Source organism: Mustela nivalis (genome assembly GCF_964662115.1).
Source record: "Mustela nivalis genome assembly, chromosome: 17".
NCBI classification, from domain to species: Eukaryota; Metazoa; Chordata; class Mammalia; order Carnivora; family Mustelidae; genus Mustela; species Mustela nivalis.
Window position 1 is genome coordinate 54,927,946 of NC_139036.1, and position 16,116 is coordinate 54,944,061.

Here is a 16,116-nt window from a genome sequence, read left to right on the forward strand (position 1 = left end):
GGGGCGGAAGCGCTTCCGCCCGCACCCAAAATGGCCGCCGGGCGGGCCTCCGGGCGGAAGTGACCCGTCAGGACGCTGACGGGTCCACCATGGCGGCCGCGGTCGCTTCTCCCGCGCTGAAGCGGCTGGATCTGCGCGACCCCGCGGCGCTTTTCGAGACACATGGAGCGGAGGAAATCCGAGGGTTGGAGCGCCAGGTGCGGGCCGAGATCGAGCACAAGAAAGAGGAGCTGCGGCAAATGGTGGGCGAGCGGTACCGCGACCTGATCGAGGCGGCCGACACCATCGGCCAGATGCGCCGCTGCGCCGAGGGTCTGGTGGACGCCGTGAAGGCCACCGACCAGTACTGCGCCCGTCTCCGCCAGGCTGGCTCGGCCGTCTCCCGGCCCCCAGAAGAGGAGCCGCAGGTCAGCCCCTCACGCCGGGTCCCGCACCCCGGTCCCGCACCCCCCTGGGGACCCGCCTCCCGCCCTCCCGCGGCCGCCGGTCCGTCCCCGTCCCCGCGCGAGCCTCACCTGCCTTGGGGAAGAGGCTGCTGCGAATTTCTAGACTCCCTTCCTCCGGGGAGAACGCCGGCGGTCCTTTGGCCGTCTGCGGGCCCGGCTCATTCAGCAGCTCCCTTCGGAGCCTTCCTGACTTCCGGGCCCTGATTCCCTCGCCTGTCTCGCGGCTTCGCTGGGCTCTCCCAGCCTTCGAGGACAGCGCCAGGGGTCTCTCGCTAGACCAGCTCATTCCCTGGGTAACGTTTCCCGACATGCTCACAACCGGTTTTCCCTTATGTTGCCACCTTCCCCTCATTTGGTTCATTTCTCATCCCAGGCTCTCCCCCACCTCACTCCCGAGAGCAAGCTCCCCAAACCCAAAGAGCTATTCTACCTTTGGTGGAGTCGTTGAATGACTGGACCAGCCGGCAAGCGCCCTTCTTCCAACAGTGGAACATTTTCCTTTTAGGGAACTAAAGTTATTCTAATCAAGTTATCCTAAGTGGGTTTTTTTTTTTTTTTCCCCTTCAAACACTAATGATTAGACCTGGCCTGCGTGGAACGATTCAGCCCTAAGTGCATCCTAATACTGGAACAGCATTTTGCATTCCTAGGGAATATCGATTTAGGAATGACTAAGTGAACCGGTAGGGAGGGTCAGAAAGATAAACCGGGAGTTTGTTAACGACCCCTTATAGGGGAAGAACCCTATAGGACATGGAAGAACTTCCAAAATACAACTTAGAACTTCTCCCTCTTGGAACTTTTTAATACGACTGTGTTTTAGAAGAATCTGGGTCAGTGGGCAGGGCTCACACAACACAACCTTTGAAATGAGAGACTTCGTCCCTCTCCTCTCTAAGCTGTGCATTTATACCTGCCTCCTCCTGGGTGGCCAGCCTTTCCTATAGCTGAAGATTGATTCATGGTTTATTAGAAAGCTAACTGGTACTGTGCCTGACTTCAGAAATGTATTTATTTTTTATAGTTGTTATATCTGAGTTATTCTCAGACCCACAAAAATTTGAGTGCCTTCTGTGTGTCCAGGCACAAAGAAACAGAAGCCCTCTAATTCCTGCTCTGAAGGAGCTTACAATCTAGTCGAGGGATTAAATGCATGGAAAGTTGATGAGAAAACTGAATAATTCAGAGTAACAGTAGAAAGCATTTTAGGATAATGGGTGATTGATTAGAAAATAATTAACGTAATTTACCGTGAGATTTCTGAAGGAAGTCACTTCAGGCTTGAGTCCTTCTCGGTAAGGAGGGCCTTCGTGACAGATGAGATTTGGAATGTAGGTCTGGAGTATGAAAAGATAAGAGCAGGTAATCAGTTTGATTAAAGCAGGAGTTCTCAGTCCTGGTGCTTTTGACATTTGGGGCTAGATCACTTTGTTGTAGATGGTTGTGTGCATTCTATGATGTTTATAAGCAACTCTGGCCTCGACTCACTAGACACCTATAGTACCCTTCTTCCCCCTCCTGATGTCTTCAGATCAAAACCATCGGAAGGATATGAATCTCCTGGGAACTTGGGAGTGGAGTGCTTAGGTATGCTAAGATATATATGGAAGGCAGATGACTAAAATTTTGGTAGGGAAATGAATTTAGCTTTGAACATACCGATTATGGAATGGCAGAGAAACTTAGCAGGGCAGCAACAGGAAAGGCGCCAGTGGGACTTGGGAGTGGTGAGGTCTAAAAAAGAGGTGGGTGTGGTGTTCTGCTAAGAGGTGATGCTCTAGGGTAGGAGTCCTGGAGTAAGGCAGACTGAGACCGGGAGAGGCCTGAGCACTACACGGATGAAGATCTGACGGATGAGTAACAAAGGAGTCCTTCACACACTCAAAGAAGCAGGAGCAAGTGTAGGGAGGCTGAACGTCAGAAGAAAGAAGGAGAAAGCTCACTTGAGTGGTGGTCTGTAGGGCTCCATGCTGTCAGGGATAACCAGGCTGAGATGACCAAATTAAGTTTGTGTCTCCATGGGACTGAGCCCAGGTGCACCCAGCTGGGAGGGTTGGGTGGGCTATACACCGCTCCTGACTTGAGTCATTCCTCAACACCTAACTTTGAGACCTTTACCAAGTGGCATGGACTCGGGCATAAAGCTTTGTACCCTACAGTACCCCCACATTTCTCCACAAGCCTGCCAGACGCTGACCTTGCACTTGTGTGTTCTGCCTTTGTGCTGTGCCTTCCCTTGTAGCCCCAGCAGCCTTCGCAGGAGAAGTTCTACAGCATGGCTGCCCAGATCAAGCTACTCTTAGAAATTCCTGAGAAGATCTGGAGCTCAATGGAGGCCTCCCAGTATCTCCACGCCACACAGCTCTACCTGCTCTGCTGCCACCTTCACAACCTGCTCCAGCTGGATTCCTCTGGTTCCCGATTCAGCCCTGTCCTCTCACGATTCCCCATACTCATCCGGCAGGTCGCGGCAGCCAGCCACTTCCGGTACGTGGATCCAGCGAAAAGATCTGCTCTAGGGACGGCCATACTTCACCACTACCGGTTTACGGAACGTGTCTTCTATCCTGATATACCAAGGTCCTTCTTCCCAAGATGTAAAAAATTCCCTGTTGCTCTCTTTCCTCATCTTCCTAGGTCAACTATTCTGCATGAAAGTAAGATGCTGCTCAAATGCCAAGCCGTGTCTGACCAAGCTGTGGCTGAGGCCCTGTGCTCCATAATGCTCTTAGAAGAGAGTTCTCCTCGCCAAGCCCTAACAGACTTCCTGTTGGCCAGAAAGACAGCTATTCAGAAACTTCTAAACCAGCCACAACATGGTGGGTTTGGCTTCTTTCCAAAATAAAGTCCTTAAACAAGGGAATGGAGAAGGGGGAGCCGAGGGGAGACTGAAGCACCTAGAATGTTCTCTGTTTCTCACTTTACTAAAGAAAACCGTTTACAGAAGGATGGTTTCTTCTTGTAGGTGCCGGCATCAAGGCCCAGATTTGCTCATTAGTGGAGCTGCTGGCTACCACTTTGAACCAAGCTCATGCTCTTTTCTACACTTTACCAGAAGGTCAGCTGCCAGATCCGTCCCTGCCATGTGGCTTGCTCTTCTCAACTCTGGAGACCATCACAGGCCCGCATCCTCCCGGTGAGCTCTTAACCAACCTTCCTTATTCTCAGGTTATTCATCTGTTATTGACTCGGCACCTGCCATGTGGCTGCTAGTGCTGGGCTCTGGGGATACAGCAGTGCACTGGACAGATACGGACCCCATCTTCATGGAGGCCACGGTCTAGTGGTAGAGGCAAATACTGAACTCACAAATACTTATCAAATAACAAAATGGCCACTACTATGGAGGCAAAGTAAAAGTTGATTTGGGAGCACTGAAAAGGAGGCACCCCACTAGTGATGCTTTCCCTGGAGAATGATTTTTTTTTTTTTTTAAAGATTGTATTTATTTATTTGAGAGAGAGAGAGGCCTTGAGTGGGGAGACGGTCAGAGGGAGAAGCAGACTCCCCATGGAGCTGGGAGCCCGATGTGGGACTCGATCCTGGTACTCCTGGATCATGACTTCGGCTGAAGGCAGTTGCTTAACCAGCTGAGCCAGCCAGGCACCCTGGAGAATATTTAAAACCTGAAAGTTCGGTAAGAGTTAGGTGAAGAAGGCAAGGGAAAGAGTTCCAGGCAACAGGGGTGGGATGTGCAAAGGTCCTGAGGCAAGGAAGATGTTCATATATTTGAGAAACTAAAAGTAAGCAAGGGAAGCTAAGGGGGATTGGGTGGGAGGAAGAGCAGCATGAGGAGAGACATGGCCAGTCTATTAGATGTGACCAGATAATGCAGAGCTGTGCAGACCAGGCTAGGGAATTTGGACTTTTTTATCCAGAGAACGATGGATAGCTTGTGAGGACGTTCCAGGCTTACTCGTCTTCTACACTATGTTCCCATACATCCTGTGCTTTTATTTGATAGCATTTATCCTAACTGGAATTAAATACAGTTGGCTTTTACATGGCAGAGGTTCTCCATGGGGTCTGGAGTGGATGCCAAGAGCTCACCTGGGAGGCTGTCGTCATTACCTGGGTGGCAGATGATGGGGGCCAACTGGACAACTTGGACATCTGTTTAGCAGGGCATTTGGTGGATTGGTGGGGAGGGTTTGGAAAGGAGGTGTCCAGGTTTACTAGAAAAGGAGCTGGTTTGAAAGGGCTGATTATGAGTTCACTCTTAAAAATATTGCTTTAGGGACAGTTAAGAAAATATTGCTTTAGGGACAGTTAAGCCCCTGGAACGGGAATGTGGAGTGGGCAGGTGACTGTGGGTCCAGAACAGCAATAAGAGGTCCGGCTGGAGACGCAGATCTGTGCACATGGCTGTTGTCTGAAGCTGTGGGGCCATGACAGGAAGAAGAGAGGACGGCAGAGGACTGTGCCTCGGTGCTCCAGAACGCAGGCCAGGTGGAGGAGGCCAAGCCAAGGGTAGCAGAGAAACAACATGAAGACAGCCACCGGGTCATTTTCAGAGAGACAGATGTATTATGTAGCCTCTCCTTGGGCTTTCTTTATCTTCCGAGGGAGCCACTTCCTTATGCCCTGGCTTCCCTCTCGGTGCTTCCACCTAATGCTTTACCCCCTCGTGCAAGGTGAGTGTGGGCTAATTATCATGGCTTTGGATGACAAGTGCAAAGGACCCTAGAAGGACTCCTGTGTTTCCAACTCTGGAGGTGCTCGCTCACGCACAGAACACAGTGAAGGGGCCCCCCAGAGTCACCCCACAGATGCCTGTGTCCTTCTTGGGAAGACACCTCTGAGGTGCTGCAGCCCACCAGCCAGGTGCGGGGTCTCGCGCTGGCCGGAGGATGGTGAGGAAAGGGAGACTGTCACCTGGTGACAGCTTCGAGGGCCGAGCGTGGAGCGCTCAGTACTGCTTTCCCTCCCTGCCTTGTCCCCACTTCTTCCTCCCTGTCCTCCCCCTTGTCTGCTGGGGTGCCCAGAGTTGGCGGGAAGCTGCCAGTCCCCTGATGAACATACATTCTAGACTTTCCTATCCCAGGGGTCCAGGCTGACATGCCCAGAGGAACACTAGATGATTTTTGGAAATTGCTTCTAGGTCCATTTTTTAACATGCCTTTCAAAGGACGGCCCTGATGACTTGTCATTGGGCCTTCTCTTAGGAAAGGGCACCGGCGCTCTGCAGGAGATGAAGCTCTGCAGCTGGTTCAGACACCTGCCGGCATCTGTCGTCCACTTCCAGCCGGCGCTCCGGACCCTGGCGCAGCCCATCAGCCAGGAGTACCTGAAAGACACGCTGCGGAGATGGATCCACATGTGAGTAGCCAGAACTTTCCTGAGGCCGGCAGGGACCACCCATGCAGCCACATGAGGGCCAGTGAGGCCACTGAGAAAGGAGGGAGAGACGTGATCGTCCAGACAGTGCTCTGCATGTGCCCTCTGGGTTGTACCAATCACTGGCTCAGCCTGTCTTTTAAATAAATTAAATTAAAAAAAAAAAAAAAAAAAAGAAAGAAAAGCAGGACTCCACTCGAAAACCTCTACCTGGGTCCCCACATTAGTACTTGTATCTCTCAGGGTTTTTATAAATATGTATAAACAGCGTTTCTGGTGAAGTTGGGGGTGAGGTCCACCCTCGCCTCCCTGAGGTATCTGTTTGGAAGGAAGTGTAGAGCCCTCTGGAATGGGGGCCGGTTACCCCCAACTGTGAAGAACCAAAAATGAGATCGTCTTTCACGTATTACCTACAGGATTTAATATTCTGTGTAAGAGTTCGGCCACTCTTAAGTTTTTATTTAAATGCAATGGTTTTTGAAGCCATTCCAGGGGGCTCTAGACTTCCTTCCAAACAGATACCTCAGGGAGGCGAAGGTGGACCTCACCCCCAACTTCACCAGAAATGCTGTTTATACATATTTATAAAAACCCTGAGAGATACAAGTACTAATGTGGGGACCCAGGTAGAGGTTTTCGAGTGGAGTCCTGCTTTTCTTTTTTTTTTTTTTTTAATTTAATTTATTTAAAAGACAGATCACAAGTAGGCAGAGAGGCAGGCGGAGAGAGAGAGAAACAGGTTCCCTGCTGAGCAGAGAGCCCGATGTAGGGCTCCATCCCAGGACCCTGGGATCATTACTGGAGCCGAAGGCAGAGGCTTTAACCCACTGAGCCACCCAGGCGCCCCTGCTGCTTTTCTTAATAAAGTTGTGAAAACCGTGAATCTAAATCAGATCCAAGAAAAATGATTTTGTCGCAGGTGTAACGAAGACATTAAGAACGGGATCACCAACCTGCTTACGTACGTGAAGAACGTGCAAGGTCTCGCAGGGGTCCGCGATGCCATATGGAAACTACTTACCAGCGAATCCACCAGTCACAGCTGGGAGGTGATATGTGAGCGGCTTCTCGAGAAGCCGCTCTTGTTCTGGGAGGATCTGATGCAGCAGCTGTTCCTGGACCGATTACAGGTGAGGAGATCACATGGTTCGGGTGCTCCTGGCCAGTCCTAGTACAAGCTTTTGACTGGGGGAACTTGGGTCCCCTCCTGAGTGTACTCTTTCTCGGCTGACTGACTCAGGGATGGCTCTTCTGGAAAACGAACCATAGAAATGAGCAGAGATCCAGACTCTGGTGCAGAACGAGACCACGCCTCTGTCACCTGATCGGGAACGCGTCTGTAGCCATCAGCGACGACTCCTTTCTCTGCCACCACTGCGTCATCCTCCTGAGCATGCTGGAGAACACGCAGAGTGCCGGGATGGACTGCCGCTTGGGGCAGATTTCCTGACAGGAGTCCTGACTGGAACTCCTCTCTTGCTTTCTTTCAGACTCTGACCAAAGAAGGCTTTGACTCCATCTCCACCAGCTCCGAGGAGCTGCTCGTCTCGGCCCTGCAGGAGCTTGAGGGCAATGCCAGCAGCTCCAGTTCCAATAAGCACATCTACTTTGAGCACAACATGTCTCTCTTCCTGTGGTCCGAGAGCCCACAAGACCTGCCTCCTGACGCCGCCTGGGTGAGCGTGGCGCACCGAGGGCCCTTGGCCAGCAGCGGGCTCTCCATGAAAGCACAGGCCATCAGCCCTTGTGTCCAGAACTTCTGCTCTGCACTGGATTCTAAACTGAAGGTGAAGCTGGATGACCTCCTGGCTTACCTCCCCTCCACAGACACGTCCCTGACCAAGGACATCTCCCCCGGGCCTGCCAAGGGCTGTGCCTTCGACAGGTATGCGGATGCTGGGACCGTGCGGGAGACGCTGCAGACCCACTCGGTGGCGTGCATCAAGCACATCACAGAGCGCGTCCAGGCAGAGCTGCAGGGCACCGAGCAGGCCATGCAGGGGCAGCAGGATGTCCTCGGCGGGGTCAAGTTGCCTGCGGTGCTCTTCATGGCCAGACTCTGCCAGTCTCTGGGAGACCTGTGTCCCCATCTGAAGCAGTGCATCTTGGGAAAGTCAGGGAGCTCCGAGAAACCTGCAAGGGATCCCAGGGCTCTGAAAAAACAAGGAAAGGGGAAAACACAGGAAATAATTCCTGTGCAGACCAAGTGGCAGGAAGTTAAGGAACTCCTCCTCCAGCAGAGCGTGATGGGCTACCGTGTCTGGAGCTCAGCAGTTGTGAAGGTGAGTGATTCGCACACCGTCTTCCCGTGCTCACCAGGCAGCCCCATCCTGCCTCCCTTCCGTCATGTTCCAGGCTGGCCAGCGCAGGCAGGTCTTTTTTTCTTTTGAGAAAAATTCAATAAAACCTATTTTATTTTATATCTCTGTGATGTACCTGTAAGTATTGAACTAGGGAGATGTCAGTTGTAACAAAGATGGCATGTGTAGCTTTGGCATAGCTTGACTTTCCAGTCTACTTCTATTTTTTCTTTTTTTAATTTGTTTCTTTAAATTCAGTTAATTAACATACAACGTATTACTGGTTTCAGAGGTACAGGGCTGGAATTCATCAATCTTACATAATACCCAGTGCTCACTGCGTCGCGTGCTCGAGGGAGTAAGAGTTCTTACTTCAGATGCTTCCACTTCTCTGGGGTAGTGAGACAGCACAGATGTAAAAACCTTTTCCATTCAAATGTTTAGCCTAGATTTTATAGACACAAACTCTGGCCTTTTGTCCTTCCATCTGATAAGAATGACAGACCTCCCTGGACAAGGGTCTAAATTCCCCCCTCTTCCACCCAAATGTCCTATTTCCTGCAGTCTCCCCTGGTGTCTTCAGGGGTGGCCCCTGACACGTGTAAGGTAGTTACTACAAAATTCCCAAGGCTGACGTAACCAGCCTGAGAGTGACGTAACCAGCCTGAGAGTGACGTAATCAGCCTGAGAGTGACGTTTCCACTTGCCACCCTGCACGTGACTGAAGCAGCAGAAGCTGGGCTGAAGAGAACTCAAGTAGTTTGAGATAGTCCGTAAAGGAGCTGAGTGGCCTGTTGGCTATCTGCCTTTTATTACCAGGTTTTGGCTCATGGATTCACCCAGTCGTTACTTTTGGATGATGCCGGCTCAGTCCTGGCCACAGCCACCAGCTGGGATGAACTAGAAATCCAAGAGGAGGCCGAGTCCGGCAGCAGTGTCACGTCCACAATCCGACTTCCTGTACAGGTGAGCCGGTGCCCCCAGGAGAGCACCTATGGGATGGACTGGGCCAAACAGCCCGCTCTGCAGAGAGGAAAAAGACAGGAACATCAGGCAAAATACAGCTTCCTCAAAGAGCCAAAAGTGGTATTGGTAACTTTCTGCCATGGGAGGAGTAGACATTGGGCCAAGTAGGTAGTGGACTGTCGGAGAAGTCAGCTAATGATTATTTCCTGTGTAGCCTGGGCTCTGCTTGTTGGAGAGCTGCTCGCCCCAAAGTGAAAACAGCATAACACATAATGCCACCTGCCAGGTCAGCCCCCAGCCACCAGAGCAGTGACAGCGATGGTCACTTTTATCTATTAACTGGCCAGCTTGGAGGGGGTGCCTGGGAGGTCCAGGTCCTGGAGCATGAGCCTAGTAAGGATAAATGGACCCACTTTTACCACGTCTCATTCAGTGGCAGCAGGTCACTGACTCAACAGTCCTTTGTTCTTGTAGCCATCCTGGTACGTCCAGTCCTTCCTGTTTAACCTCTGCCAGGAAATTAATCGGGTTGGAGGCCACGCTTTGCCAAAAGTGACACTGCAGGAGATGCTGAAAAGCTGTATGGTCCAAGTGCTGGCTGCCTATGAGAAACTTGCAGAAGAAAAACAGGTGAAGGTAGGTGTTTGAATTTTTTCCCTCTAAAAACCTGATGTTTTTTCCCTCGGGTTTGGGCAGTTCCCAGCAAGGATTCCAAGTGTCTACACTCAGTGCAGGCTAATCGGCTAATCGGTAGTGGCTTCCCGTTCTGCAAGTTCATCATGCCCCCTCCCCAGCATCAAGCAGGTCCGTACTAAAAGGCAGTTCAGTGGGAAGGGAAAAAGGCCTGGTGTCCCAACCCCAGCACTGCCGCGTATGTGCTGTAGCCTTGGACAAATCACGAAGCTTTCTTGGTTTTTGTGGGGTCAAGTGTGGTCACTTGGAGAACTGCTTGGGAGGAGTGGCGGGTGACCGTGCCCAGGGCAGCATGTGGCACACAGAGGTGCTCGCCTGAGCGAGCTCCTGTCTCCCAGCCCCCCACCGCCCTCACCCCTTCCCTGGAATATTCTGCCTGCGGTGGATCTTCCTGTTTCATTAGTGATATGTTTAAGATAGCACCAGCTCCTGACCTGGGAGAGAATTCAGGGACATCTTCTCTTCTGAGCTTCCACAAAATGCCTCTCCTTCATACAACAGATTTTTTTTCTTCAAAAAGGGCAGTCTGGAGCACCCGAAGCCTTTGTTTGAAGGTTTTCAGTTTGGTTTAAGACCAAGTTTTGAACAAAACCCATTGTTGTGACATCAAACTGCCCTTGTTGAGTACACAAAGCTGGTGCTTCTGAAGCAACAAGCTGTATCCCAAACTAAAACATGAAGCTGTTTACTCTGCTCCCGTTACAAATCCTCTCCCTTCTTGGGTGGGGACGGGAAATTCATTTGCAGAAAGAAGGCGCCTTCCCAATGACCCAGAATCGGGCCCTGCAGCTGCTCTATGATCTGCGCTGTCTCAGTGTTGTTCTGACGGCCAGGGGTGAGGAGGTGAAGACTGGCCGCAACAGACAAGACTCCAGGTACGCGCGCCCCAGCAGGCGCTGCCAGGGCCGCCTCTGCTGAGGACACACAGCTCCTTTCCAGAAAGCCACCAAGAGACAGCCTCTCGTCGTGCATTAGCTGTTGGCTTTAACCAGGAAGTGCTCGCATGACCAGCTAGATGAGTAATGGCCACCTGCTGGTAAATGCCATGGTCAAGTGCGGTGGGCGGAATCTCAGGCCTCTCTCTTCTGAGTCAGCCTACCAACTCACTCTTGGGTATAATTTGAGCCTCTGACTCTGTCGCTGACATGAGGAAGGAAAGGACTTCACTCAGCCATCTCAGCAGGCAGGTTAAAACTTTTGAGGATTACCCAAGCCTGATGGGCAGTGACAAGTGCTACCAAGCCAGCAAGTAAGAATAAATCCAAATACGGGGTTTCGTTAGCACTGAAATGCCATAAGGTTGGGTTTTGACCTAAAAAAAATGTGAAGAATAATCATACTCCTCTTTCCAGACTTGAGAAAGTGGCTGACTATCTAGAGGCGCTCATTGACCCATTTGACCTGGATGTTTTCACGCCGCACCTCAACAGCAACCTTAACCGCCTGGTGCAGCGAACTTCTGTAAGTCCCAGACGTGCTCAGCATGAACGCAGAGCTGCGGGCTCAGACAGCGGTGTGAATCCGCCCCAGCCCTTAGTACTCCGGCTGGCAGCTTCGGCAGCGTCGGGAGGGGGCCGGGATGCAAATAGCTCAGGTTAGTTGGAAGGACTGAAAGAGGATTAGGTTAAAATCTCACTGCGCAGCCCTCCAGCTGTAGGTAAGGATTAACGAGGTTTTATCGAGGCCTCGGAAAGAGCGATGTGACTCTGGGATTCTGACCTGTGGGCAGTGAAAAAGGTAATTCTAAAGCGTAAACATGCTGCAAGGAACATTCCCCAAAAGGACAGTGAGAAACAAGAGAAGGGATTTTCTCTTTTTAATTGGACAGGGACAAGCCCTGCCTGTCCCTGTGCCCCACGTCCTGTCTGTCAGGTTCTGTTCGGACTGGTCACTGGAACAGAGAATCCTTTCACCCCCCGGAGCTGCACATTCAACTCGCAAGAACCCCATAACATACTGCCGCTGGCGTCGAGTCAGATCAGGTGAGGAGTCAGAGCTTGTGTGAGGGCCCCCGAGCTTCCTGTTCATGCCACTGAAATTCTTCATCTTGTCTTGGAGGTTTGGCCTTCTTCCACTGAGCATGACAAGTGCCCGAAAGGCCAAATCAACCAGCAGAAACATCGAAACCAAAGCCCAGGTAAGTGCCGAGAGCAGGGGGCGCACCCGGGGGATCCGGTCCCCTGTCTCCCGCCAAACCGCCCGACGAGCTCCCCTTTCAGTAATCGATAAAGAACCGGAGGACAAAATGCACTAATGCTGCTTTTAATGGCGGCGCAATATAGAAGTACAAGGTTTCACTAGCTTGAGCTGAGAGGAGTTTTAAACGATGCCCATTTATACTATCAAGTAGCCTCATAATAGAGACGTTATCTCAGGCTGCCAAGGCTGTAGAAAACAGGACAGGATGGAGTTTATTTCTTGCTGTTCGCAGGGTGGAAGAGGTAACCGCTTAACCCAGCACTACCACTGTACTTGTTTAGAAAAAAACAACTTGTTTTGTTGCGGTGGCTTCATCTTCCTAGTTCTTGCAATTGGGTGGGGAGAAAAGGGAATTTGCTTCCTCGAGTTTGACATGTTGTTAATACACGTTTTATTTCAGTCGACTGCCATCTCTTAGGCCCGCAGGAGCCCTCCTGGGTATTTCTGAGTTGTGTCGTGTACGCGTGTGCTTGAGCCCAGACGGCTTGTCTTCTCATAGCATCTAGTTCTGTTTGCTTTCCTCTTGGGACAGAATATGCTAGCAATGTGTCCTTTCCACTTTCCCTGCCATCAAACCCAGTAGGACCAAACTTTGCCTCAAACATCTGGTTGTACAACATGGGAGGCGAGAGTGAAAAAGCATAGGCTCCCCGCCCAGGCCTTCCCCTCCGCAGGCCGGGGCGGCCGGAGCTCCCCCGGAACCCTGACTCTCTGCTTCAAGTACTGACCTCTAAGTTCTGTCCGTAGGAGAGGCTCAGACCACAGAAAGGAGGTACCTATGTTTACCCTTTTCCTAGGATAGTCCTCCTCTTCAAATGTTCATTCTGTCCCATAAGATCCCATTTTGTCCCCTATGTCCTTTGTCAGGGTTGACAAAGCACAGAGTCCCCTGGCTAGAGCTATCCATGCTTCTGAGATCCGCTTGTGTGTGCCGTGTGGACTCCGCGTGCCGTGGCGGGTGTGAGCAGGCAGGAGGGTCTGGGTAGACTCTAAGGCACTTTCCTCTACATGCATGGCAGGTTGTCCCCCCGGCACTCTCCCAAGTGGGTGACCCAGCACAGCCTGGCTCCTTGTTCCGACAGCTGGTCAGTGAGGAAGAAGACGCATCCACGCCTTCGTTGTTCAAGCTAGGTTGGCTCTCTAGTATGACTAAATAACACGGGAACATATCCGTCTCTCTCTAAATAAATACTACATCATTTCTGCTAACGGTGCCTCTGCTTGTTTGTTTCTAAGCCACACCAGTCTTTCCAGTTTCAACAGTGGAATGTGGCCCCCCACTACCATTAGGGGTCTCTTTACGCATACAGTGACTCCTTGTCCAATGGTTTCACAACACTTGTGACTTGAGACAGCAGTTCAGATAGCTTACAGTCGGTCAGCATTCCCCAGCGCCTTAGTTCTTGAACCCCAAAGCGGATTCCCAGCAAGATCACGGAAACTGCTGATAGAACAAGTCAGTGAGTGAGACAAAGGTCATTACATACTCCTCAACTGTCCGAACTGTGCCCTGTTTCCTACTAAGTCTGAGATGGAGGCTTTGGAGTAACGGTAGCGGAAGTGAGCCGGGTATACAAGTCTGAAAGACATTCTCTCTGGAAATACAAATATATAACAAAGAGAGAAGATAGTTACTAGCAAGGCTGCTTCACTGACACAGTCTAACTTGGATCTGATTGTTCTCCTGTTACAGAGGAGAGAGTACTTTCAACAGGACATCTACATACTAAGAGGTAGTATGGCAATTAGTTTCAGTGCAAGACTGAATCAAGCTTTCTGTATTTTGGAAAACAACTTAGGTTTTTTTCATGGAAACTAGATACTCTTTACTAGTTTATTGAATTTAAAAAATTGAAGATCCCGCATTTTTTAAAAGGCCTTTTTACATAAAGTAGAATTTCTAATTGACAGATCTGGAAATCAGTCTGAACTGGACAAACTATGGATTCAACACGCAGATGAGATTTCCTCATACCATTACCTCGACATGGATTTGAGACCCACCCTCAAAAGAATCCTATAAAAAATTGCTTCAAAGCCCCTTTGAAATCGCAATAGTGCAGCAAAACCACAAGTAAACAACGGCCTGTTGACCTGTTATTTCAAATATAGACTGAAAAGCCAACAGGCATATTTTTGTGCAATTTTTTAAAACATCGTAAGTTGAAATATCAAATCTGCACAGCGCTGTCCCTTCACAGAAGGCAAGAAACTGCCGGCACATCATGTCGGAGGCCGTCCTCGGTGCTGTAGGCTGTGAAAGTGGGCCTCCTTCAGGGTCTGGTTGATGTGGAAGTAAGGGCCTTGGCACAGTGCAGACTGCTCAGGAACAGGCTGAGGGGTGTTGGGGCCGGACCCGGCAGCCATGTGGCTCAAGCCGCTCTCCGGCCCGCTCGCCCTGTCCGGGCTGTTGATGCTGCTGCTGCTGCTGCTACTGCTCCCACCGCTGTCGCTGCTTGAAGACTGGAGGGAAGAAGAAACAGGATGGCGATTAGGCTGTTTGGTTTCTTAAGAACTTCTGTGGTGTCATTTATAATACCCCGTGTAAGAGCTCCTTCCCGTTGGGTGTGAGGAGCAGCGGCACCAAAATCAGTGGCTTTGCAGCTAGACAAAGTGCGCGCACCTACGATACGTCATTGCATCCCTGTGACTGCCTCGTAAGGCTGAGTGGGATTAGGATCCCCCTCACGCTCCCGGAAGCGGCAGGGTCCAGGTTCGGGCCTTCGGACTGCAAAGCTCTTCAACTACATCCTAATTCCTTTCACATCTTCTCTACCTGCTTTCATCATTCATTTCAAAGGAGGAAGTTCTCCGCCTCCAAGGGAAATGTATCAACCACGGGGACAGGATTTAAGTGTCATTAACACAACATGGCTTCTGGCCACGAGTTTTAAAAACATCTGAGACAGTTTCCTGGTTCTCATCTCAGGGACACAAAATGGTATTCTCTGAACGCAGAACACCTATCTTGAAAAAGTACAACGTACTTCTTCTAAAGTTACAATGGCAATTCTGCAGTTTGACATATGTGTGCACGTGTGCCTTATTTCTTTTTTTTAGTGTAACAAATATGATTCGGTGTCTTAGTTGTCTTGAAGAAACTACTCAGAGATCCCTAAAAACTAGGGTTCTCAAAACATAAGGCAATGGTAAGAATCCTTTTCAGAATGATGGTTTATTTTACAATTTAAGTATTGCATTTCAAATAAATGACCGACAGTGCCCTTCCTCCATTCATAACTCAGCCCGGTACTATAGTGGAAAGAATCAATGCATGAGAAAGTTAGGATTCTAGTAATTAATGATCTGGTGTGCACTTTTCTTAACTTCACCCTTAGATCTATCTAATTCGGGCTTCCTTATACAAAGACATTCGTTTTGGAAAGTCTGCATGCAACTCTGTAAAGTCTATAAGTAAGACAGACTGGGGAAAAACTGGCCATAGTATTCAAATGAAGGGATTAAGTTGCTTCTTGCTTTCCTACCCTTTACTGTAAGTCTTACAATGTGGTTATTATGTATCTTTACTATAAAAATATATAAATAATGTTTCCAGATAGATACTTTAAAAGTGATTTTTTAAAATACTAGTTTATCCATTTTTGAGCAAAAGTTGCACCTAACAATATGCACAGAAACATGTCTGAACCAGGCGAGAAAGCAATGTCCCTGAAGGGTATCTGTTCTTCCTAAGACGTAAAGGAGACACGCCATGGCCCATAAGTCATCCGGAGCTACGTCACAGCGTACACATGCCATTGCCCACATGTGGTGAAAGACCACCTGTATGTCTTCCACAAAAAACCACAAACAGGAAGAGCACTGTGAAAGGCTGAATGGAGTCAGACCGCAGGATTAGCAGCAGCAGCCGCAATTAAAGACCAGGAGGCCTGGGTGGCCAAGTGGGCTAAGTCACTACCTTTGGCCCAGGTCAGGATCTCAAGGTCCTGGGATGGATCCTGCTCAGTGGGGAATCTGCTTCTGCCTCTCCCTCCCTCTCCCAGTGCATGCTTTCTCTCTCAAATAAATAAAAAATCTTTTTAAAAAAATGTACTTAAAGACTTTCGAAGTAATATACAATTCAAAACCAAAAACTGTCTTCCATAAAAGCTGCTCCTGGGTGCCTGGGTGGCCCAGTTGGTTGAGTGACTGCCTTCGGCTCAGGTCATCATCCT

General features: G+C 50.1%; 3 protein-coding genes and 1 long non-coding RNA gene across 9 annotated transcripts in view; 1 reads left to right on the forward strand and 3 right to left on the reverse strand.

The window, feature by feature from the left end:
- Positions 1-669, reverse strand: part of SLC39A11 (solute carrier family 39 member 11) — a 395,845-nt gene extending 395,176 nt beyond the window's left edge. The window contains exon 1 of one of the 3 annotated variants that reach the window (XM_082707643.1): positions 516-669. The gene's annotated coding sequence lies outside the window, so the exon portion shown is untranslated. The remainder of the gene's footprint in view (positions 1-515) is intronic. The other 2 variants (XM_082707642.1, XM_082707637.1) reach the window with 2 other exon arrangements.
- COG1 (component of oligomeric golgi complex 1) lies at positions 1-13,150 on the forward strand. Of its 2 annotated transcripts, XM_082707631.1 has the most exons (14): positions 1-407; positions 2,689-2,933; positions 3,084-3,265; positions 3,412-3,582; positions 5,612-5,765; positions 6,703-6,913; positions 7,274-8,065; positions 8,903-9,049; positions 9,524-9,685; positions 10,490-10,617; positions 11,095-11,203; positions 11,615-11,724; positions 11,801-11,879; positions 12,961-13,150. In XM_082707631.1, the coding sequence occupies exons 1-14, from the start codon at positions 90-92 to the stop codon at positions 13,096-13,098; spliced, it is 2,946 nt and encodes a 981-aa protein (XP_082563757.1). In that variant the 5' UTR covers positions 1-89; the 3' UTR covers positions 13,099-13,150. The 2 variants fall into 2 exon arrangements, with proteins under 2 accessions (XP_082563757.1, XP_082563758.1); XM_082707632.1 differs by lacking the exon at positions 2,689-2,933 and having other exon boundaries at positions 57-407.
- Positions 8,302-9,661, reverse strand: LOC309851850. Its single transcript, XR_014304955.1, has 2 exons — positions 9,469-9,661; positions 8,302-9,106 (listed from the first exon to the last, which is right to left on the reverse strand). It is a non-coding gene; the product is annotated as an uncharacterized lncRNA (long non-coding RNA).
- Positions 11,989-16,116, reverse strand: part of VCF1 (VCP nuclear cofactor family member 1) — a 17,702-nt gene continuing 13,574 nt past the window's right edge. For all 3 annotated transcript variants that reach the window (XM_082707665.1, XM_082707663.1, XM_082707664.1), the window contains one exon: positions 11,989-14,404. In XM_082707665.1, coding sequence (XP_082563791.1) covers positions 14,314-14,404 — 91 coding nt within the window. In that variant the 3' untranslated portion in view covers positions 11,989-14,313. The remainder of the gene's footprint in view (positions 14,405-16,116) is intronic.

Coding starts and splice junctions, on each gene's coding strand:
- COG1 (XM_082707631.1), top strand. CDS start 90: ATGGCGGCCGCGGTCGCTTCTCCCGCGCTGAAGCGGCTGGATCTGCGC. Junction 3,583..5,611: donor CACAGGCCCGCATCCTCCCG/GTGAGCTCTTAA, acceptor GCCTTCTCTTAG/GAAAGGGCACCGGCGCTCTG. Junction 6,914..7,273: donor TGTTCCTGGACCGATTACAG/GTGAGGAGATCA, acceptor GCTTTCTTTCAG/ACTCTGACCAAAGAAGGCTT.